At 38.6% G+C, this 23,026-nt stretch overlaps 1 protein-coding gene across 5 annotated transcripts in view; it reads left to right on the top strand.

The window, feature by feature from the left end:
- PCMT1 (protein-L-isoaspartate (D-aspartate) O-methyltransferase) overlaps positions 1-20,716 on the top strand; it is a 32,483-nt gene extending 11,767 nt beyond the window's left edge. The window contains exons 4-9 of one of the 5 annotated variants that reach the window (XR_003993570.1): positions 1,222-1,326; positions 4,775-4,895; positions 9,030-9,115; positions 10,693-10,909; positions 15,244-15,314; positions 18,470-18,679. Coding sequence is in view for 2 of the 5 variants with exons in the window: in XM_030500012.1 (XP_030355872.1) it covers positions 1,222-1,326; positions 4,775-4,895; positions 9,030-9,115; positions 10,693-10,862; positions 18,470-18,482 (495 nt within the window). In the remaining 3 variants the exon portion in view is untranslated. Of the gene's footprint in view, positions 1-1,221; positions 1,327-4,774; positions 4,896-9,029; positions 9,116-10,692; positions 13,782-15,243; positions 15,315-18,469 lie in introns of all 5 variants that reach the window. The other 4 variants (XR_003993571.1, XR_003993569.1, XM_030500012.1 and 1 more) reach the window with 4 other exon arrangements.
- Positions 20,717-23,026: the final 2,310 nt, after the last annotated feature.

Genomic DNA, 23,026 nt, shown 5'->3' with positions numbered 1-23,026 from the left:
TTCTGATCAGTTCCTAGGGTGAAAAACAAGTCCTGTTGAGGGTAGTTATGCACTGGAACAGGTTTCCCAGATTGTGAAAACTGTTCTGTGTTACACAAAGAAGCTGACTGGGCAGGGCTCTAAGCACCCCAATATAAATTGCCAGTATGTTGAAAGAGGGTTGGACCATGGGATTTCCAGAGATCCTTTCCAACCTAAATTACTCTGTAATTTATAAAAATATAAGAATTCAGAGTGGATAACAGTGATTTCTATGGTCTGGTATTGCTGTAATGCTTTTAATTCTTTAGACAGAAAAAAAAAATGGCAGGAGGGTTGGAACTAGATGAGCTTCAAGGTCCTTTCCAACCCAAACCATTCTGTGATTCTGTGGTATGCATTTTGTCCTCGTGATGTTTGGAAAGTGGCAAAACAAAGTAAAAGTCTGCTTCTCTTGACAAAAACTACCTAGTTACGTTAGAATTTACTTAGTTACCAATATAAAAAAACCCCAGGAATTTCATATAGAAATGTTAATGATTTTATTCAAGAAAAGACAAAGCAGGTTGTGTGGCTAAGGGATAAAATAAGCATTAATTATGTTTTAAAAATTTTAATTCATCTAAGTCATTGCCTTTGAATTATCCTTTGCTTAGCACCAGTAGTATATAAAGTGTTAGAGCAAAAAGGAAATTTATTATCAACATTTGCTTAGAGAGTACATGTTCTAACAATAAATGTTCTAATTACTTGCTTTTTGAGTGTGATGGATTAAGCTGTGAGAGTGTGGTTGTGACTATCTCTGAAACACTAAAGAACAAACTGGTGTTTGAGTGTGCGACCAAAGCTTAGTTTGTGTGGTGGTCCACCATGTAGGAAAGCAAAACTCATGAAGCGTGTCTGTAAACTATTGCGTTTCATGTATGAGCCTGGCTATCTGCTGTTGTAAAAGACAACTCTTTTTCCTATTCTTTGATTCAGCAAGTGTGCAGCTAATACAAGAGATAGTTTTAATATATATATGTGCACAATTTGAAGTCGATGAAATAATAATGATTATATCATATAGTTAACTCCTGCCACCCTCCTCCTCCTCCCCTCCTCCCCCCCTTTTTTGTAATAGAAAATAATTCTGAAATATCTTGCATGAATCCTCAGTGCATTGGCCAAAATCACTGAAGAAAGGAATATGTATTGGGTAAAAATATTTTGAGGTTTTCTGTCTCTTTCTTCTTCTCTTAGCATGCATATGCTCTTGAACTTCTGTCTGATCAGTTACATGAAGGAGCCAAAGCACTTGATGTAGGATCTGGAAGTGGAATCCTTACAGCATGCTTTTCACGAATGGTGAGATATTTAATTTAATCACTGAACCATCAGAACTGCTTGAACTGCAGCGTAACTCTGAATTGAAGGGGGGGAAAAAAGCATCCTTTGTACAGTGGGCTGATGCATGTTGTACAGAAAATAATTTACTCTTCTGGCTGTGATTAGTACCCATTTCTTACCCTAGCTCTTAGTAGATGGTTGAGTTAAGGGGTCTGGTAAATCATGTGATGGTGAAGAAACTGCCTAGATGGGAAGCCTTTATTTCTTTCTTAAATTTATAGATTGAAGGAAGGTGATGTTTGTCTTGTCCAGCTCATTTTTTACGTTATCTTGTGTGGCTATAACTGTTCTCATTGTGATCAATTGTCATGTCTTCCTGCTATGATGAGAGCTTAGTGAGACCTAAATGAATCCTATTTCTACAGGAAAGTATATTGTATGTATATAAATTGGCTTGAATTTAACTTTTTTTTTTCCTCATTTCTATATTGTGTGAGCATCACTATAAGTATCCATTTAAGCTTTCCTAAGTTAGATATTAATTTTATTATTTTTATTTTTTTTTTAAATCTTCTCCAAGAAACTGAATCTCTGGGTTGTTCAACCTGTACATAAGGAATTCTCTGTGGTTCCACCCTATGTTGCATCAGGAAAAAAAGATGAAAAAAATTGTGATGGCTGTGACTGCAGTACTGTTAGACTAATTTATGTAGTAGAATATAATCAGTTCTTCCTTCTCCATTCCAGGCCTCTCTCATTGCTTTATAACTAGCAGATACCTTTATTAAACTACCAACTAGATATTTATTTTTTTTTTCTTTTTGTCTTTCTGAGAAGTTAATTTGGAATATGGTGATGCAGATGGTAAATTCTCATGTGGGATTTTTTGCTACTTAGTTTTCTGTTTTCCAGCAGCTGATCTGTTGAGTCTGCAATCACTTCTGGTTTCTTGTGTAAAGAACGTGTAGGACTGGGCAATGCACTAGTAAAAGTATTTTTTTTAGTATTTTACTAGTACTAAATAATTACTAGTATTTTACTAGTACTAAAAGTACTAGTAAAAGAAATGCTAACTGCAAAATCTAAAAAAAATAATTAAAGAAAAAAAAAGAAAAGAATTGTTGAAATAAGTTAACCAAGCTGCAGTTTAGAGGAAATCTTAAATGTCACTTATTCGACTTTATGCCTATTGTTTTTCTACTAACTTTGTAGTCAATAATCAAGTGCCAGTTGTATGCATGGGAACTCCAGTCCTACAAGTGTTAAGACTTTTTGTCATACTTAGGTGTATTTCTCACTAAAGCTTCTCATAGAGGAATAGCTGTTTTTGATAAGACATGATAAGTTGTGGTGTGCAATTTCTTCTTTTGAAACAGCTACATAAGAAAAGCTGAAGACATGTGGCAAGAAGTCAGAATTACCATAAAAAGGAAATTGCCTTCCAATTTTGCTGACGTTAATCACACTATCCTTTTATTGCCATACAAATGTCACATTCCTCTTCTCAATTCTCCCTGGTGGTATGCTATGGAAAGCCTTACGAGCATGTGTTTTGTGAAATTGGATAAATGCCTTTGTTCTGTTTAATAGCAGTGCTATGCAATATGGATCTTGTTTCATCCACTGTAACGAATGTAGATAAGACAAGATGTACTGCTCTGACTTTCTCTGTGAAGTTCTTTCTAACTGTAACAAAAGTTTGAAAGATGTATATTATGGGGAATGATGGTAAAGTGTTTTTCTATCAAAATTCAATTGGGTGTGTGTTTACTGGATCATGTGGATGTTGCTTCTTGGTCTACTTGGGATCTCAATGAAAAGCTTGCATTTGTAGCACAAGTGCATATTGATGTCATGACAGCTTTACTCCTGTGATGATACTCTCATTGGTGGTACTTTTGGGAAAGCTCTATGTTTGCTTAGGCTAGTAAAGCATCTTTAAGATTTTTGTGTTTGGGTTTTGATGTTAAACTGCTATGATAAACTTAACTGCATACCATACAAATTTATTTGCTTTTAAAGGTTGCTGGCAAATTAAAGTAGTTGTAGTTTTCATCCTGTAAGTACTGGAATTATAAGAAGTGGGGTATATTTTTAATTTAAACAGACCACAGAGATCCCCAAAATTGTGCCATTTTGCTATTGTTTCAATTGCACACACTTCAAGGTTTCAGGGAATAGGTAGAGGTAACTGATTGAGGACTCAGAAATATCTTACCGGCCTGTGACATGCAGCAGGAGGTTCTCATGCTACCACCATCTTGCTGAATTTGAATTTCTGTGACGTTACCTTTTGTTGGGCTACACTGGATCTTTTGCCAGCTCCTGGTGCAGCTGACTGCCAGGCATTCCTCCAGATAGCAACCTGTGGTTGTCATGGTGAAAACTTGCCATGTGTCTTGCTCTGTTTCAAGGTCTAGGCTGGTGGGCTTCTACTTGAAAAAGAAGAACTAACACTGCTCTTTTTTTTTTTTCTTTTACTTTTTTAACATAGCACTTGTTCAAAATGAAACAGAAAAATCCCCATGATGTTGATAACCAGTTATTAATTTTCCATGTCTTGGCAACATACAAAATGTAAGATACAGAAATGTAACCAACGGGTTCAAACGTGACCAAAGTTGTATGACAACATGGGCTGCTAGGGCATACTCTGCCATTATGTTATTTAAGCTGGATCCTGTTACAAATGGTCAGATTTTAAGATTTGGATTATTTTTCTCCTCTCCCCAAAATTGGAATTTTCTTCTAGAACGAAGACCCAATTCCAGAAGAAATACCTGTAATGGAGAAGTTTTGTTAGTAGACCTTTTTTTCCCCTCAGACTACACAGATCTTTCACGACCTTCTGTGAGTTATGAGCTCTCAAAAGTTCCACTCTTCCTATGGAAGAGAGCTGTAAATCTCAAAGTAGATTAGTGAATGCAGGGGTAGGTGGAAGGTAGTTAATCCCTGACTGTGAATTAGTGCATTTGCTTCTGAAAGAATAGGACTCTTGAGATAACTTAGAAAAAGATGCATGACTTTATATTTTCCTTGAACTAAGGTCTTCTCTAGAAAAACCTTAATCTTGAAGTAAGTTTATTCAACATGAAAGAAGATTACTTCTAGTCTTTGTCCTTGAAGCTGTTACTTTCTGTTGCAGGTAGCGCAAACACTCATGGTCAAATTTGACTTCTAAAAATTCAGAGGAGTTCTCCGCTAATAGTATAACTTAACTGAATTATGTCTCAAAAAAATTACTATCACAAGCATTTATAAGACTGTGCTGGCAAATTCTAATTACCAGTTGCTTCTAGCAGTCAGGGTGTGTTGTTCCAAGCAGTAGTTTTAATAACATTGGGAAAATATACTTACCACTTTACTGGCTTTGTTTGTATTTTAGAGAAATGGGCTCAGGTGATAGAAATACTCATTCTATAAATAAATCTAGCAGAAATCATTCAACTCTATATTTTTATTCCAGGTGGGTCCCAAAGGACAAGTTGTAGGAATTGATCATATCAAAGAACTAGTAGATGACTCAATAAATAATGTCAAAAAAGATGATCCCACATTGCTGTCTTCAGGAAGAGTGAAACTGATTGGTGAGCATCAGACTGATATACTTTCTAATTAAACTGATATTCTTTCTAGCAGCTGGTTGAAAATGACTGGAATTGGATGCAATTAAAAATTTTAATTGAAGAAGTTAAGTCAAAGAAAGAAGAGCCAAATGAAAATTTTAAAACCTAAATCATCTGTAGGCCTTTGAAAAATATAATCTTGACACGGTTTTGAGAATATGACTTCTGGTAATCTTAAAGAATACGTAATCATACTACTAAAGAAGCTTATCAGGGAAGTGCTTTCCAGGGAAAACACTTCACCTGCGGAAGGTCTGTCATGTGAAATTTGCTGTTTAAAATTGGGTTTGAATTCACAACTTTGCTTGAATAGATGTACTGTCATCTAAATTTGCCTGTTTTAACAAAACCTGTATACTTCTGATAGAATAATTGAGAAAGCTGCATGCAGAGTGGAAGAAGTACCAGATTGGCAGTATGCATCACTGAAGTTTTTCATTTGTTTTTAAAATTAATGGTATTTGCATGTCAGGGAAGTGATTAACACTGAAAACCCAGGGTTATTTGGTGACGGGAGGTATGTCAGTTGCTGGCTTTCCACAAATATGCTGCAAACACTCTCCATTGCTTTATCGCACCTCAGATATGCTGTAACTGCATTTATTCAGAAGTGTTAACACTATTTTGGGGTGCCTCAGTAATAGAACTGCACTGAGAACTTTGGAATAGGTATACTTTAGGGTATGTTTATATCAGTTTGTGGGGTGTTTTCCTGGTTTTGGTGTGTGATTTGTTTTTGTTTTTTCTTAAAATGAGGAGAGTGCCTTTGAGGTGAATCTCTTGACTGCTTTCACTTACCACACTTGGACTTACATGCGAGTGCTCCTGAAGAGCACAGGCTCTGATTTCTTTTGGATGAAACTAGCCTGGATTATGTGCTCTGAGAAGCAACTGAATATGTTTGATTTGTTAATGGATATGAAGTCAGTAAGACTAGAACTAGACCAGAGCATTCAGTCACTCTGAAATGCGAATGTTGCATGGACATCAGGTTCTCAGCAAAAACTGTTTTGCTGGACAGATCTGCTTCTATTGTACTGCACTATTTGCTGATGCAGACATAGCCAGAGGGGATGAGGGTATTCTAGCCACAGTGAAGTAGTTTTCTTCTGTTTCTGTGCTCATGATACAACTCCATGCAAAACAAGTCCGCATAGAGACACTGAAGGCTTGAGTACCACGATCAGAAGATCAGGTCTAGGTTCAGAAACAAGCTACAAAACCCTTTTATGTCAGAAAGTTCTGACACTTCTTCCCCCCTCATCACCACCCACTACCCACCACTATGATTACTTCATTAACCGGCTGCATATAACTAGAGATCTAAGTAGGACAGGGGATGGTACTTAGCATGCAAGCACAAGCTCAAAATTTGGGCTGCTGTTTCCCATTGGACACTGAATAATAGAATAATTTGTATCATATTGAATATATAAATGCCAACTTAACCTTTTTTTTCTTTTTAATCTTCTGGATATCTAAAGGTGTGTTCCCGTTGTGAGTGGATATATACCTGACTACTGTAGTCAGGAGAATTTTTGTCGATGTTAAAAGGGAAGAGCCATGCTGTGTATGGTACATACAAGCAGCATGAATTTGTTGGTGGTGGTGTATATGCTGATGCTGAAGATGGTAGCTTTGGTTTGGACTATTGATTCTAAGAGTAAAGGGTTTAAATGTTTTGGGTCCTTTTTACCACTGTCAGTGAAGTGATAAGATGTGCAGAAGTCACATTGAGACTTTTCTGGGCAACACACAAGGTGTGTTTAAATCTCAGGATACAAGTGTTCTTTTTCAGCTTAGCAGTTTCTTTCACAATTTAGCAATCTCTGCTTTTGCCAGCAGATTCATACTGGAGATTGCTGCTTCTGATGCCTACTGCTGCAGCTTGGGAGTGAGGGTCTGTCTCCTTGTATAACTAACAGAGTTCAAAGCAGTATCTGTATGTTTGAGCTAAAGAAGTCTTTTCCCATTGCCTTCTCCGATGGGACAGCAGTTGATACATTAACAAATCACTACTTCCTCTTTAGAGGAGGTACACAATTGTCCTGGTTTAAACCCAACTGGCAACTAAGTACCACGCAGCTGCTTGCTCACCCACTCTTCGAAATACCCCTTTGGCTAGTTTGGGTCAGGCGTCCTGTCTCTGCTCCCTCCTGGCTTCTTGTGTCCCTCCTCACTGGCAGAGCAATCCCTGCCTCAGGACTGCTCAGCGGCGACTAAACCATCGCTGTGTTATCAGCTCTGTTCTCAGACTAAAGCCAAACCACAGCACTGCACCAGCTACTAGGAAGTAAATTAACTCTGTCCCAGATGAAACCAGGACAACAGTGCCACTAAGATACAAGCAAATATAAATGATATACTGGACTGCATTGAGGTGGTTATTCCAGCCGAATCCACTTTGGCAGAGTCAGAGATGAAGCCCTGGAAATGCTGGAACTTTCATTACTGTCAACAGTAATAAAAGCTGACTTAGTGGAACTGGTGATAGATAGGCATGAGTTCTCCTGAAACATTGGTAGTTCTTGCTTGGCAGCTTGTGCTTGTAGCCCTTGGTCAGAACTAGTGCTGGTCAGAAGTGATGATATGAGGAAATAGGTCACTGAGTTTTAAGGGGCTTCTCAGTTACTGAGAAAATGTGCTGTATCCTTAAGCTTTGGGTGTAGGAGGTCCTCGAAGGGTCTTGTTTCTGGACCTAATATGAAAGATGGCAAACTTCTCAATTCTGATTCTTTCAAGGAGCTGTCCAAATCTTCCTGTACACTCTTGAGTACTTAAGGGTGCTGTTACTGTCCAGGTGGCCCTCTCTAGCACTGAGGTCAAAATGAAACCTGATACAGCCGCCATATATTTTTCCTGCCTTCTGAGTTGTTGGAAGGCAAGAAGTTGATGAATTTTCAGCCTCTGGCAGAGACTTAGAACTTCTGTTGACTCCTTTAACCTTTTAATTAAGCTCTGATAATAGCGCCTGCATGGAAGTCGAAGCTCACTCTGAAGGCAGGAAACCCCAAATAACTACTTGTACTGAGCAAGAGGACTGTATTCATTAGCCTCCTTGCTTTTTCTTCTTAACTGGTTACTGGGACTTCAGCACTGAGTATGAATTTATGGATGGTTTAGCCTCACTCCTTTTGTTCCTCAAGAACTCCAGAGAGAGCTTGCCTAACACGCTCTGAATTTCCTGTTGGTTTCCTGTAAATACTGTGGATGCCACATTCACATTATCGTCTTTCAAGGCTTCACTCGAGGTCTAGTTTAGCTTGCTACATTTCAGTGGCTTAGAAACCCCAATCTGTTCCCCTTTCATCTTGCATAACTGTGATGGTATGAGACATCTGTAATAGGGAGCTTCTTGAAGCAGCATTGGTAGCCCTCTGAAGAACTTAATTACTCCTACTAACTTCCAAGCAGCCGCCTGGAGCTTGGTCTGATGCGTGTCTGATGTGGCTATCCATGTTTGTCCAGGAAGGGTAGTGAGATCCATCTGCTGACAAAAGGGGACGCATGGGCATTAGTGTGGTACTGCATTAATTTATGAATGTAGGTGTAGATTTTCATTCTAACTGGTAGTGCAGTTACAGGTGTATAGCCCATGTGAATACTTGCTTTGTCTTTTCCTCAACTTTGGAGTCTGATGCGTGCTGCTGAGATTTAATGCTTTAGATCTATGATTTGCCTTGTTTTTAAGAATGTTGTGTGTGAAGGCAAGGCAAAGCAAAGCATATGTTCCAAGGGGGTAAATGAGGGGAAAAGTCGCCTGTATTGGAATGATAGGGCATATAAATGCTTAAGTATCTTTTCTGGGTGGACCACATATTTCCAAGAACTTTTTTTATAAATCCATGCTTTCTAATTTCAGGTATTTCCATAGTATTTTATATCTTTTATAAGTGTGTGTATGTATGTATGAGAGTGTTTTGTTGCATCTATTTTACAATTGTGTTAATGTTTTTAAACAGACTTCTGGTTATTACTGCTCAGCAGAATTTTAGTTGAAATCTGAGCGTAGATTTTTATCTATCTATAGATATGGGAGGTCAGCTGTTTTCTCCACTCCTTTTGAGAATGTAAAAAAGCCATGTTTTCTTGCAGTGGGAGATGGAAGAATGGGATACGCAGAAGAAGCTCCCTATGATGCGATTCATGTAGGAGCTGCAGCGCCAGTTGTGCCCCAAGCAGTAAGCTTTTTATGTTTTATGTGTGTAATATTCAGTAATCTCTTAGCTGTAAAGAATATTTTACATGTGTATGTATGTAAAATACTTGGTAGACTTACACTGCTGGGAGTGTCAGTGGGCAGTGTGGTATTACTATATGGTGTGGGGGGTTTTGTTTCTGTTACAATTAGGCTTCCTGTTGGTTTGCAAAAGCTGTATGTTCTAATAACTCTCCTCTAAATAAAGATATTTTTAATGACTTGTGCATAACCCTCTGTTACAACAATGACCTGGAGAATCTTATTTAAAAAATTAATTTGGCTTTATCCAACACTGAATTACAAAATTTAAGTATTTGTTTCCCGGGTTCCAAGGTATTGAGCCTGTTGGAAAAGTAACATACTCAGCTGGAAATACAGATGATGCTGTATATTCATAGCTTTCTGAGTGGATACAGGCCAGTTCTTACTAAAGAAACCAGAGAGTAACTAGGGACTTTAGAGTGTGTGTACTTGAAGTCCATTCTTGCAGACTTTTTTTCCTCTTCCTTTATCAGGTGAATGGGAATATATACCATGATTATAATATGCTAGGTACCAGTAAAGTTTTTTTAAACTCTGAATTTTAAAGGGATAGTGAAGGACTGGAGGTTTGAGGTGCTCTAGACAGGTTAGACAGTTCCAGACATTGGCTGTTTGTTTGGTTTTCTTATTTTGAGGTACGTGGGAGGTGTGGTGTTCCCAGCAAAGTGTTGACAGGTGACAATTAAAAAGGTAATGTTATTAGTAGTGAATGAAACAGTTCTTAATTACAGCTTTTGAAAGTAACAGGGCTTAAGATTTTTTTTTTTTCCATGGTGTCTGGGAAGTATTGAATTTTCCTTGAGACTACTGTGATCAGCTGCCTCATGTAATTATAAAAGCAAAACCAATCCAAGCATTTTTCTCACGTACTGTCTTACTTGTCACTTATCTTACTCATATTCATATATATTAGACTAGTTTCATAAAATCTGTGCCTTTCACAGAATGAGAGAGGAGCTGTTGAGTAGTGAGTGTATTGTAAAGAACTTAAAGTTATTCCAGGAAGATAAATTTAAAAACAAGTCACAAATCTCAAATCTTATTCTGAGGGCTCAAGGATCAAGTTGGGGTTCAGTTACCGCAGAAATGTTGGACAGTGGGCCTGTACTGATGCACAATAAATATCAAACAGCTAAAACTAGCAGTTTAAAACAATTGAATCTATTGTAAAAATAATTCAGGATTTACATATTTTTCCCCTCTTACATAGAAACTAAAACCGCAACTAAGCCAGTTAGTCCAATTACTATTTTACCTTCTTTTATAATTACATGAAATTATTGTGAATGTTTCTGTAATACCAGTTGTTGTATTATGTAGTTGTGATACTCGCATTTCTAGTGCATGTTTTTGTTTTTCCTAATTGAAGTAGTTATATACTGCATAATAGTAGATAGATGAATCGTGGAAAGCTGTTAACCTAATTAACAAACTTTGAATTCAGCTTCTCTGAATTCAGAATTCTCTGAATTCTGAAATGGCTGGTTACATCCTAATTTCTGTGTTGTGTTCTAGCTTATAGATCAGTTAAAACCTGGCGGAAGATTGATATTACCAGTTGGTCCTGCAGGGGGAAACCAGATGCTCGAACAGTATGACAAACTAGAAGATGGCAGTGTCAAAATGAAGCCTCTGATGGGAGTGATATATGTGCCTTTAACAGATAAAGAGAAGCAGTGGTCCAGGTGGAAGTGATTTTCTGTTCCACTTACTTCTTCCACACACACACAAGGTGAAAGGGTGTGAATTTTAAGCAGATAGACTGCAAGGCCTGCCTTTGCTGCTGTCATTGCTTTCTGCTCCTCCATACCATGACAAGTGACTCAGTCTGCATTACTACATCACCAAAAGGAGGTTATGCTAAGTTTGAGTTAATTTAAAAGCAGAAGAAAAATATTGCATGTATTGCACTTTGTCTCTTTCAGACATGTTTTATTTAGTCCTTAGTGTGTTGAAGTTTCTTATTTGTTGTTTTGAACAGAGTTTTTTATTGTTTTGTTGGTTTTTTTTAGATTTAAACTTCCCCTTTAATGAACTTTTTATAAGTAGCTCGCCCAGTAATTAGGGTGAAGTGTAAAATACTACTTCAGAATAAATATTGTTTTGTCCTGTAAGTTAGTGGTAATTGGGGTGTCTTTTTGGTTGTTTTTTTTTCTGAAGTGTCACAAATGAAGAAAAATCTTTGTGAAGTCTTTTGTGAGAAATACACATAATCTTGAGAGCACTTTTCCCTCAGCACCAAGTAGCAGAAAGTGGAGAAGGTAATCCCTTCTCCCCTAGAGTATAAGTATAGTTGAGTAGTGTTTGGAAATTTTTCTCAGACACGTTATTAGAAGTCTGTCATTGTCTCTGATGGGGACATATTTGTGTTTGCCAACACAGCAAACTCTAAAAGCCTTTCTAGGGGTAGTAAGCCTTCCAATTTGCTGAGTTGAATGGCCAGTAACACAGACATAACACAGCTGTCAGCTTAAACCACGCTAGGCATTAGTATGCAAATGAACAAAGCAGCAGTCCTGGTTTGCTTCCTGGCAGAAAAGGCTTGTGAACGTATTGTGTGTGTAAGTGAAGTGCATAGATGTGTACTGAGTTCTGAAAGCGACTCCTGAGCTTTATAACTCCTAAATTTAGAATTTTATTTTTTTTCCCCTTGATATTCTACAGTACTGCTTCTGGTTCAGATACATGAACACTTAGAGTTTAGGTTATCCAAATGTCCATTCTGAGTACAAACAAAGCAGTTTGCATTACTGCTGCTTACTCAAACATCATTTCAGCGTTTCTTGGATTACTGTATAGCCACCATGTACAAATTACTCTTAGAATGACTTTAATGAGTTACTGCTTAGTTCAAAGCTTGTGATGCATGCTTGTTATTCAGATGTTTTGTATTTGTTATGCAAATTAATATTTTGCCCTCGAATATTGCCAGTATTCCCTCAGGGTGGTTTCCTGCCTCTTGTAAGGCTTTGGAAGTTTTGCTTTGTGGTTGGTTTCCTCCTCTTGCAAATTTGGTGGACTTCATTCAAGTTTGGAGTCCGTATGTTCTGTTTCCTCTAGAAAAGAGAAGTGTTCTTCTTAAGCCTTTCTCCAGAGAGGTTTTACAGATATTTTTTTTCTGAATTTCCACCTGATCTGATTATAATAGCAATTGTTTTGGTTTTGTTGTTTGAGGGGTTTTTTGTAGCAGCAATATGTGTTCAATAAACACAATTTATAAGAAGAGTTTCTGGAGTGGCAGTGGTTATCCTTTGCTGCTGCTGAAGGTGGTGTAGTGTATTAAGGACTAGAATTCTAAGGTCTTTGCGTCTGTTCTGTGCAGTTTTGTACTCTTTTCTCTGCTAGCTCAGGAAGAAGTAATAAGTTATCTTTGAGCCTTCTTCAGTCATGAGTATTGTAGGGTTCTTTTCCCCAGATTTTCTTACCAGTTTCTGTTGTTTTCTGAAATACTTCTAGATTTTTATTTTTAATTTAAATGTTAAGAATATCCACTGGTCTTGTCAGAAGAGGTAAATGCTTAGCCTGAAAGGTTACCTTGATCACTAGAGTGACACAGAGGCTGTTTCTTGCTATGTACATTTAAATTTGGTTCTGACTTGGAAATCTCTGTTAAAGGAAATCTCAGAAGTCCACTTCTTGTAATGTTTGTGTTTTCTTTAATTGTCCTTTTTGTGATCTGAAAAAAAATTCCATTCCCTTTTCAGTGATAGTTGCCAGTCCACTGCTGACCTTACAGGAGTTCACATCTGTCTTTTTTTTGTTGTTTTTCCCTTCTGGTGAGTCCAAAGGAAACTCCTAATTATAAGTCAGCAGTTCTTATTGATGCTAGCATCAAAGATGAAAGAGGTATTTTCCTAATGCAGATAACAGTTTCATCACATTAAGTATTGGTGTCCCTTCACGAAATACAATCAATAGGCCAGCAGTATTTTCCTAGGCTAGCAGACCTTCCAGTTGGCCAGAAAGAAGGTGCTTAAATTTTTGCTTAGCCATTCACGTGTTGGAGAAGTTGGTTCTGCTCCTTACCAGGGCTGCGAGGTGCCCCTTACAAACCAACGCAGCAGTTACTTGATCTCCAAGCGGTGTTTGAGGTCAAACCTACCTTCAGATGTTTTGCATCATCCATCACTATGTAGAACTGGAACTTTGAGCAAAAGAAAAACAGGACTAGCTGGAAGGAAAAGACGCCTTGGATTTCAATAAATTGATGTGGTGTTAAATAAAGAATCTTATTTTGTGAATATTGTTGACTAAATTTAAAGAAATCCAGTAACTTTCTAGCTCGGGTTCAGCTGCAGTAGTGGTTCAGCGGCAGTAGTATTTTTAAGCTCCAAATATTAGTGGGAATCTTCTCAAATGTGACTCCATGGGACATTTGGAAGTAGAATATACAAAGGAACCGTATCTCTGGTACAAAATGAAATACATTAGTATACCAGAGATCCAGCAGTAGGTAAATGCTACTCGTGATTATGCTGGTAAGTGTGTTTATGCTTTCACATAAAACTTCCCAGTATTTTTTTTTTTTTCTTGCTGATAAGTAGGGAGGAGAAAAGAACTTTTTGCTGCACAGTTGAGAAGACAACTTATTGGCTACGTTATTGGTAGGTCTTGTGTAAATTGGCATCTCTCTGGTTCTACTTCTCTGAGAAAGTTCACTGACTACTTATATGGAAAGACAATTTAAAGAATCATAGAATTGTTTAGGTTGGAAAAGACCTTTAAGATCATCCATTCCAACCATGAACCCACTACCACCACTAAACCATGTCCCTTAGCACCACATTTACACATCTTTTTTTAAATACCTCCAGGCATGGTGGCTCAACCACTTCCCTGGGCAGCCTGTTCCAGTGCTTGACAGTCCTTCCAGTGAAGACATTTTTCATCGTATCCAATCTAAACCTCCCTGGCACAACTTGAGGCGATTTCCTCTTGTCTGTCACTTATTACTTGGGAGAAGAGACCAGCACCCACCTCACTACAACCTCCTTTCAGGTAGTTGTAGAGAGTGATAAGGTCCCCCCTGAGCCTTCTCCAGACTAAACAACCCCAGTTCCTCAGCCATTCCTCATCAGACTTATTCCCCAGACCCTTCACCAGCTTTGTTGCCCTTTTCTGGGCTTGCTCCAGCACCTCAATGTCTGTCTTGCAGTAAGAGGCCCAGAACTGAACACAGGATTTAAGATGCGGCCTCACCAGTGCTGAGTACAGGGGAATGATCACTGCGCTGGCCCTGCTGGCCACACTATTTCTGATACAAAGAGAAATAAGAGAGTAACAGCATAAGGAACACTTAGCAAAGAGTCTGTGTTGCAATTCTTGATGACATTTTCAAACAGAAAGCTGTTTAAGAATGTTAACAGACTACTTTTTTAAACTTAGAATATTGCATTAGTAGAAATCATTTATAAATGTCATGCTAAATTCATATTTGCTGATAAAATAGAAAAATATAATGACAGCATTAACTTTTCTGGGCAAAACCTGCAGTGACTAGACTGGGGCTGTTACTGTATCCCGCTTATCTGTACATACAACACAATTAAGCACCCTTTTGGACAAAATATTAAGAAATATTATAGTACATTTCTACTTAGAAACTTATTCAGTGTTTCAAATGCCCCTGACAAGCTGGTTGTCTAATTTCAATTAAAATCAGCAGGAATTGCTTGCCTAGAATTCTTTAGAGTAATGATTATGATTAAAGCTTTTATTTTACTTTGGCGAAAAGAATCTCTGCACAATAATATTTTGGGTTAAATTTAGAATTTATGTATAATGCACAAATGCATGTGATGTAACTGACAGGTTGCAGAGAAGATTCCTTTTGTCATTTCAACCTACTCTCTCCATGTGATGATTGGTCATAGCAAATAATAAATACTTTATAACAGCACTTTTTCAGATTAAAATGCTGCAAGTCTAAATATTGCATCTAGTTACCTTTAAAATTACAAAGGGAGAAATAATCAGCTGCTGAAACACTGAATAGCTCCTGAAATTGAGTGTAGCCTAATACGAATTAGAAATACAGTATCAGTAATAACAGCATATTTTTCATAGATGAATGATGTATCCAAAAGGGAAAGTCAAATGCTGCCTAATGACAAGAAAATTGAAGTGGATCAAAAAGAGTGAGTTACAGATTTCAGATAAATTTATAAATGCTTGTTCAAATATTTAATCTGAATGCCTTCCACCAAAGTGGAAGAGACGGATCACAAAACTTCATGACTTACGTGTATCCCAAACTTCGATTATTTCTGATTGTTGCTAAGGTTTATGCGTCTTTTTGGTTTTGTGGGGTTTTTTATTTACCTGAAACTCAACCTATAAAATTTTTCTGAGAATGCTTCTTAGTTTGTTGTTGGATACTCCCAATGGGAAGTGTGGAATATTCATGTATATGTGTTTTCCCTACCAGTAAGCCAATATTTTTTGAAGTTTCTTACATTTATGTTTAGAATAGTAATTTTGAGCTAATGACTTCTGAAATTTGCTTTAACTTGAGCTTATAAAGTTGCTTTGATGCCTCAATTGACAATATTAGACAAGTGATTCTCTTGTTAGAATTCCAGGGGCCTGAGAAGGTCTATTGTGATGACTTAAAACCTAAGTATCTGTATTGCTTAGTAAGCAGGAGCTAGTAAGCAGATTGGAAGGAGAACATATATGAAGGCGGAAGGAAATTGAGTTGTGTAAGAATCACAGCAAATAGCTGTGGCCAGAGAAAGGGAGAAAAATACAAATTAGTCGATTTTTGCTATGGCTCGAGGGGACAACAGAGTATTTTTAACAGGGAAATAGTACTTGTCTTTTGAGTCTCCTTCTAGGCTTTGTGGCAGGATAGATCTTTTACTGCTGGGAGGATAGGCAAGTATCCTATATTTTACCACTAATTGTAACCTGGTAGCTTTCATAACTTGGTAGCTTCTGATCCATACAACTGAAGTTCAGATCAACTGCTTTGCAATATGTATTTCAGTCTCCAAGCTATTCACATTAGGTGGAAAGCTGAGAAATGTTGCCTACCTGGTGTTCCAAGACTTTTCTCTATTTTCTAATATATATAATCCAGTACAGCAGATAAGCTCAGCTTCTCACATCAGGAGAAAATAAATGCTGTGTAATTGTAACACCTACATCATGGGTTGTTTTGGGCTGGTGTGCTGTTTTTAGATTAATGAGTAGTGAAGAGCATGTGAAAAATCTCTTGAGGGCAGCTGATCCCCTGAATACAGTTAGTGTTCTAATAAAGAGAGTATGAAAATCTTTATTTTGCAAGTGATATCTAGGGTATACTTAACTTACAGGAACATTATTATGTTGTCAGGAATAGCTTAAAGTGACGCAAACTACCAACAATTAAAACATCGGCGTGTTGGTATCACTTGAATTCTACTTACAAATACCATTTTGTAAAAGAAAAAAAGAAAAAAACCCACTTCAAATACGTGAAATGCATTAGCAACATTATGCAAAAACCTTACCAGTGCCTGTGAATGGGTAAATTTGTCGTGTTTAATAGTTTCAGAGTAAATAGGGAGTTTTTCTTGGGCTTACAATTTCTTGAAGATCTAGCTTGGGTTTAAAGGCTTAAGAATTATTTGTCACAGTAAAAGGTCAGGCTTTTACAAAGCGATGGGAGTCAGGATGCAAATCACATCAGCAATTAGGCATCTGAGACTAAACCAGCAATAGTTGCAGTCATTACTTACATATGCTTTTTGAAGTTGTAAATATTTAACTGATGGTGCAGCTCCTGAAAGCATTAAAGATGAATGAAGTACTTGTCCTCGTTTCACTGGCAATGCATTTTAAACTGAGTATCAGATGTTAATTTATTTTTATCTGTTTAAAAGTAAGCAAATACCCATTCTGTGAAATGGGCAGATATGGAGAGCTTCCAAACCTTCGGCTATAAACAGATTTTTATTTACCCCTGCCAAGATGTGTTCTTCCCTCTTCTGCTTTATCTCTGCTTTCTGTAATTACTGGAACACTCTGAAGCTGGATGAATAGTACCTCCTTATTAGAAGGCAGTGCAAAGTGCAAAGAATGCAAATATTTATCACTCACAAATCACAAGGTTTGCCTCCCAGCTGCATTCGATAGAAAGCGCTAGTTACAACAGCCTTTTCAGTTGCTTTTAAAATGTTTTGCATGCTGTCGTTCCATGCTATATGATTCCTGAAGGATAATGCCTTAAAGCTTTTGCCTGTGTGCATGTAGCACTATATTCTTGTGGGTTAGTTTGCATGACAGCTGGAAATACTACTGTGTATTGAGCCAGCAATCACATTAATGAAGTTTTTCCTAATTCAGACACTGCTTTGGCTAATGAGGGTGATGGACCCACTAAAAGAAAAATTGCAGCAAGCTCATTGGGAGTTTACAGATCACTTGTGCCTTGGGAAAGGGGGAAAAATAAAAGCAAACACTCCTGGTTTGAATTTCCCAACATTCCTAATGGCCCAGTGCACAGCTTTCAGATTCGATGGACATTTTGCATTAAAGTTCATCCTTTAGAAATATTTAAATAAATCATTAATATATGATAGTTTCACTGTTGGAATATGGGTTTCCTATTTCAGTGTGTTTTAAATGTCCTGCAGGAGCAAACCCCTGCATTTTCTAGATTCCTCGTAATGATTTAGAGAGACTTCTTGGTGCATCCTTTCTCTACCTGAGTCTCCTTTTAACACATGCACACACACCCCCCCTGCCCCCCTCCCTTTGCATAACCTACTCCTGATTTAGCATAGCTCCGTTGGGAGCTATTCAAGCTCCTCTGTGAAATAAAGAAAGTAGGTGGCACAAACTGCACGATGTTGATGTGAGATTGTGTTCCTAGCTTTCTTGAGAGACTGCAGCTAAAGCGAAAGTTCTCTTTTTGGCAGCTGCAGAGAATGCTTTTTGCCAATACTCTGTCTAGTAAGTTGGCTCAGTTTCTCACCAGCACGGAGCCAACAGTTTGGATGGCAGGTAGCTGTGTAAATAGCTGTGTGGTGTGGGGGAGGTTCATCAAAGCAAGCCAACGTAAAGTAGAGGGACCCCGATTTCACGCTACATCACGTAACAGTAGGAGATGATATGGGATTGCTGTTGCCTTTCCTTTGGGTTTTGAGTTCTTCTCGTTTTCTTTTTTAATTTTGAATGCTTGAAGAGATTTCTGAAGTTTTGCTGATGTGCATGAGCACTTAAGTGTAATCTGAGCCGATATCAAAGCTTTTAAAATATGATTTCCAAGGGGAGGAGAAACATAACTGCATGTATTTTCTTTCTACAGGGATGAATTGTAAAAGCTACATCATCTTGACCCAAACATAGTGTTACAGTGGACTGCTCATCTCCAGTTCTAAAAGCTTTTTGAAAACCAACAGCATTGCAGCTTGTTTTGGACTTCATTATACTGTTATCAGCATGGAAAAGCGTGGTGTTTGTTTTATTTTTTTAGATGCTCAAGGCAAATCCGATAAAGAAATGGTGGAAAGTTTTATTGGGCACTGTTTTATTTAACATGCCTTTATTTTACTTTCATCTGTTCAAAGTGAATTTCTGCAAAACTGCAGATCAAGACCTACAGCTTGTGAACTCTAATTTTGATGGGGGTACTTGAACACTCACTTCTCTTGGCTCCTGTGTCCCTTGGTAAAACTGCTTCTGTGCACCTTACGACACTACGTAGGTAATACCAGGTTTTCTGTGTTCCAATGTCTGCTAGATGCTACTAAAAGGAGATGAACTTCCTTTTTAAGCTTTTGACATGGTGTCATAGACTAGCATGTAGTAGATACAATCAGCTGCTTTATTACCTTAAAACCAGGCATTTGTACATATATATTAAACTTCACGACATCAGAGGTGGGTGGCTGCTCTTATCAAACATGGCTGTTCGAGTTGGACACAACAGACGTGGTTTTCCCTTTCCTTCTAAAACTAATCAGTGGAGTCTTGAAATTCTCTTTCGGTTTGTAGCTCACTACTGGTGAGATACACACGGACTCAACGCTGTAGATAGGATGTAAGCTGTGTCCCAATCACTGAACAGTTTACGCAGTGCTGCTTTGCCAAATAAAGCTAAAAGCAAGAGGGGGGGTGTGTGCCTGTGTGGAAGACTAGGATCAGTATGTAGTAGAATACCGAGATAGGGATTGCTAGAGTCTTTATTAAAAAACCAAACCAACTCCAGTTTGGTTCGAAAAGAAAGTTGCTTTTGGCAAAGCCATTTGCTCTATGAACGTTCTCATTTTTCTAACTGTGGGCACCCAGGAAAAATTCTGGCTTTTTAGAAGATGAATTTTAATTGCTATACAAGGAAAACATGATACATGCAGAAGGAACAACGAATCCTGGACTCGTAAGTACAGATAGAGAGGCAATTGTTCACTTTTGGAAGGCTATAAACCTTTTTTTCTGCCCCAGGTTTTCTGTTTTGGTGCTGTAAAATGTCAACAGCAAATGGCTAAGCAGTACAGTAAGGTGGGCTGCTTCAGGAAAGGGGGGAAGTGGATCTTGAGTCATCTTGCTCAGCTTTGAGCAACCAGGAATTAAAGTAAACAGCATGTTATCATTATTTTCTTTTTCTTTTGGTTTTTTTTTTTTTAATGGTAGAAAGGATTATAGACTAAAATAGGTTGCATAAAACAAACCGTAGCGATCACTGCAAAAACATAATGACTTTTTATGGTGGAACAGCAGTGATTTTGTGGCAGGATTAATCCCTGAAAGCATAAAAGTTGAAATTCAAAGGCCTCTGAATATGAAAGAGGAACGTTTTAAGTAACCTTCCTTTTGAAGGTCGATCCCATCCTATTCCCATGTAAAAGATATATATTACTTAATTTATTTAGATGTTGGGAAGTTAACGTACCACCTCCTGATCCGATGGCAGCCTGGGAGCACGTGCACGAGGTGAATCTTGCAAAGGAATTAATATAGCGTGTATTCTAGACGATACAATTCAGAAAACCTCACTTGCGTCTGACAAATTTGTACTAACCCACGATCAACTGTGAATCTAGTTCTTGGTGTTGAAGTGAAATATCTTAAATGATGCATGCTAATGTTCAACCTTCTGGTCACTGTATCACTCGGATTGAGTTCAGCTTTATTTACATCTCCTCACTAATTTAATCAGTTAAATGAAAGATATGAGCTCAACTGTATCCAAATTCTTGTCTCCGGACGCAGTGTGATAAGCTAGCCTACCTTGGAAGAGGTGATACAGCTGAGACCCGGCAACAGCTTCTTGGGGGAGAACCACTTCAGGGACCAAGGCTGTTGGGATTAGTGCGGCCCTTCCACTGAAGGGGGTGGTTGATAGTCAAGGTACTCGGACAGAGAGGAGTATCCAGGAGTAACATTTAGGAATTGGAGAATGAAAGCCCCTCCATGATGGAGCAATGGTTTTGAAGTAAAAACTTGGAGAAGAGAACAAACTGAAATGCAGAAGATTTGAAAAGCTTGAATAAATGCTGTGTGAACTGTCTGAATTGCTACTTTGCCAAATAAAACAAATTGAGAGGAAGCTGTATCTAGGTGTCTGCCTGGTTTTGTGGGCTTCTTTGTTTGGTGGTTGTTTTAACCTTCCGAGGACTTCACATGCCCTAAAAGAAAGCAAGCATGTACAGAAATACTGGTTTACGAAATGACCTGAACTCTGTGTCCGTTTTCAGATAATTAATGTATCGCAGCAGTGACCGAGCCTGGTAATACCATATGGATGTAAGTGGAGTTTTACTTGGCTGTTCGGAGTTTCTTTTAGTTCCCATCTGTGTGTTTTGGGGATCAGGCCATGTGCAATGTGTGAGTTCTGCCTGCCCTCCGTGGTTGAATTCAGCTAGCTAGGAGCGGAGGATCTGCCGCTTGCAGGCATTAAAGGTTGGTTATCTCTTTAAAAGAGGCTCAGTGCTGTTTCATGGGGTTGTTTCGGTCCCCTCCGCACCAGAACAGCTTGGGAGGACAGAGTGGCTGAACCAGTGCACAGCCAGCCTGGTTGTTCCAGGGCTCAGGCAGTGGCAGACCTCCAGAGCTCGAGTGGAGGAACCAGGAGCCCATATCTTGAAAACTCACACACAGTTGTGAGTGCTCCACAGAGCAGAGAGTTTGGTGTGCCCTGTGGATGCTTTCTGTAGCAGGAATTGCCTGTCTGTTTACAATTCCCATTCCAACAGGCCAGCTAACTTGAGGGCACAGAGACCATGACATGGTAATTTTTTTCCTAACGCACAGAGGCTGTGCACCAGCACTGCTGATGGAGACCACCGAGATGATTCCAGAAATGTTTTGTAGTCAGCGAGTTTGAAACAGGGAGTGATGCTGGAGCGGGAGGGCTCTACGTGGCATGGCTTAATCCTGTGCCTTTGAAACAAAACTGTTTTAGCAAAACCACACTATTCTCATGAGGGCTGTTGGTGGTGGTTCTCTGAGATCTCGCTTTGATCTGTTAATGTTTATTTGTAGTCCAGCCATTTTTAACATATGCTTCTGAGGAGGTGACCTGATAGATACTGAGAGAGTTCCCTGGCGCCACTGAGAAAATCAAGTCCTTTTTTCAGCCATGTTTAGGCATACGTTTGTATCTTACATGTCTTTATTACTAACAGTTAAGTATCTTGTTCACCATGTTCTGTTAAATTCCTTTTTTACTATAATGGAAAAGGAGCACCTGGAGTTAATCAGTAACTTTTACTTCAGGTGCCTTATGGACTAGGAGGACACTTTCAAAGGCCTCTGGGTAGGGAAACAGAGCTCTGGACAAGCTTCTCTCCTCTGGGTATGGAGGCAGCCTGAGGAAAGTCATCTGTTGTGCATGGAATTAGCCTTCAGAGATACTTTCTCCACAGCACAGTGGGAATTTGGGACTGCCTGCTTTGAAGACCTTTCCAGTCCTGCACCCCTTCAAATTCCCTGCTCCCTCTATATCTATGTTGTCCAGTCATCTGTTTTGAATGTAGGTATCTCAAATGCATCTGTTTTGTGCATTAGGACCTGATACTTGTGAAGAACTATGTTAAACTTTCTTGCTCTGCCTTCTTTAAAACAGGATTAAACATTTCTGCTGGCCGAGCAGCTGATGCCATTCTGGCAAGCTGTGACCCTCAGTCCTCCACAGCACTGAACCTTTCTGCCTTGTCTGTTTCTTCTCAGCCTGCTCAAAGTGTGCTTTTGAGTGATTTATGAGTAGTTTATATGAGTAGTATATTTATTTATGAGTAGTTTAGTATGCCTTACAAATGAAACATTAAAATTCCAGCAGGTGTCTTTAAAAGCTTGTTTCTGAGCTGGTTTCTTGTGCTGATTCAGTCCTTCTCAACTTCTCTGTGTGTTTCAGAGCTCCAGCACAGACTGCAGTGCTCAGCAAGTGTTTCTGTTGTAGCTCAAACAAGCCTTACGTTCTCACTTACTTGTTTTAAGTAACTATTAGTTGAAAAATATATGGCTAAGTTAGTTCTGCGCTTCCCACCCCCAAAATATTCCCTGTTTACAGCATGTTTCCCTTTCCTTATTCGGGTCAAGCTGATTGTTTCAAGGGCTCCTTTCTTTTGCACTAACTACTACGTGTTTATTGCCTTTCTGAATCTTTTCTAGCTTTTAGCTTTGCTTTTACTCTTTTAGCTTTTCCCATTAGAAACCGAACCCCCCAATCCCTGATGTGCTCATGAGAGCAGCAAGCGTGGACCCCAGTGATGTGTGTCAGTGAGTTCTGCTGGAGCTTAGTTGAGAGGCTCTCGCTTTGTTTTGGGGTGGCATGTTTGTGTTGCCATTGGTTCCTGCCTCTGACTCGCTCTGTGGAGCTCGGGATTGAAACTCTAGTGCTTTATCTAGGATTTAAACAGCAAAC

Source organism: Strigops habroptila, chromosome 10 (assembly GCF_004027225.2).
Source record: "Strigops habroptila isolate Jane chromosome 10, bStrHab1.2.pri, whole genome shotgun sequence".
Taxonomy (NCBI): Eukaryota; Metazoa; Chordata; class Aves; order Psittaciformes; family Psittacidae; genus Strigops; species Strigops habroptila.
Note: the sequence above shows the minus strand (reverse complement) of the source record. Positions and strands in the feature narration are given on the sequence as shown.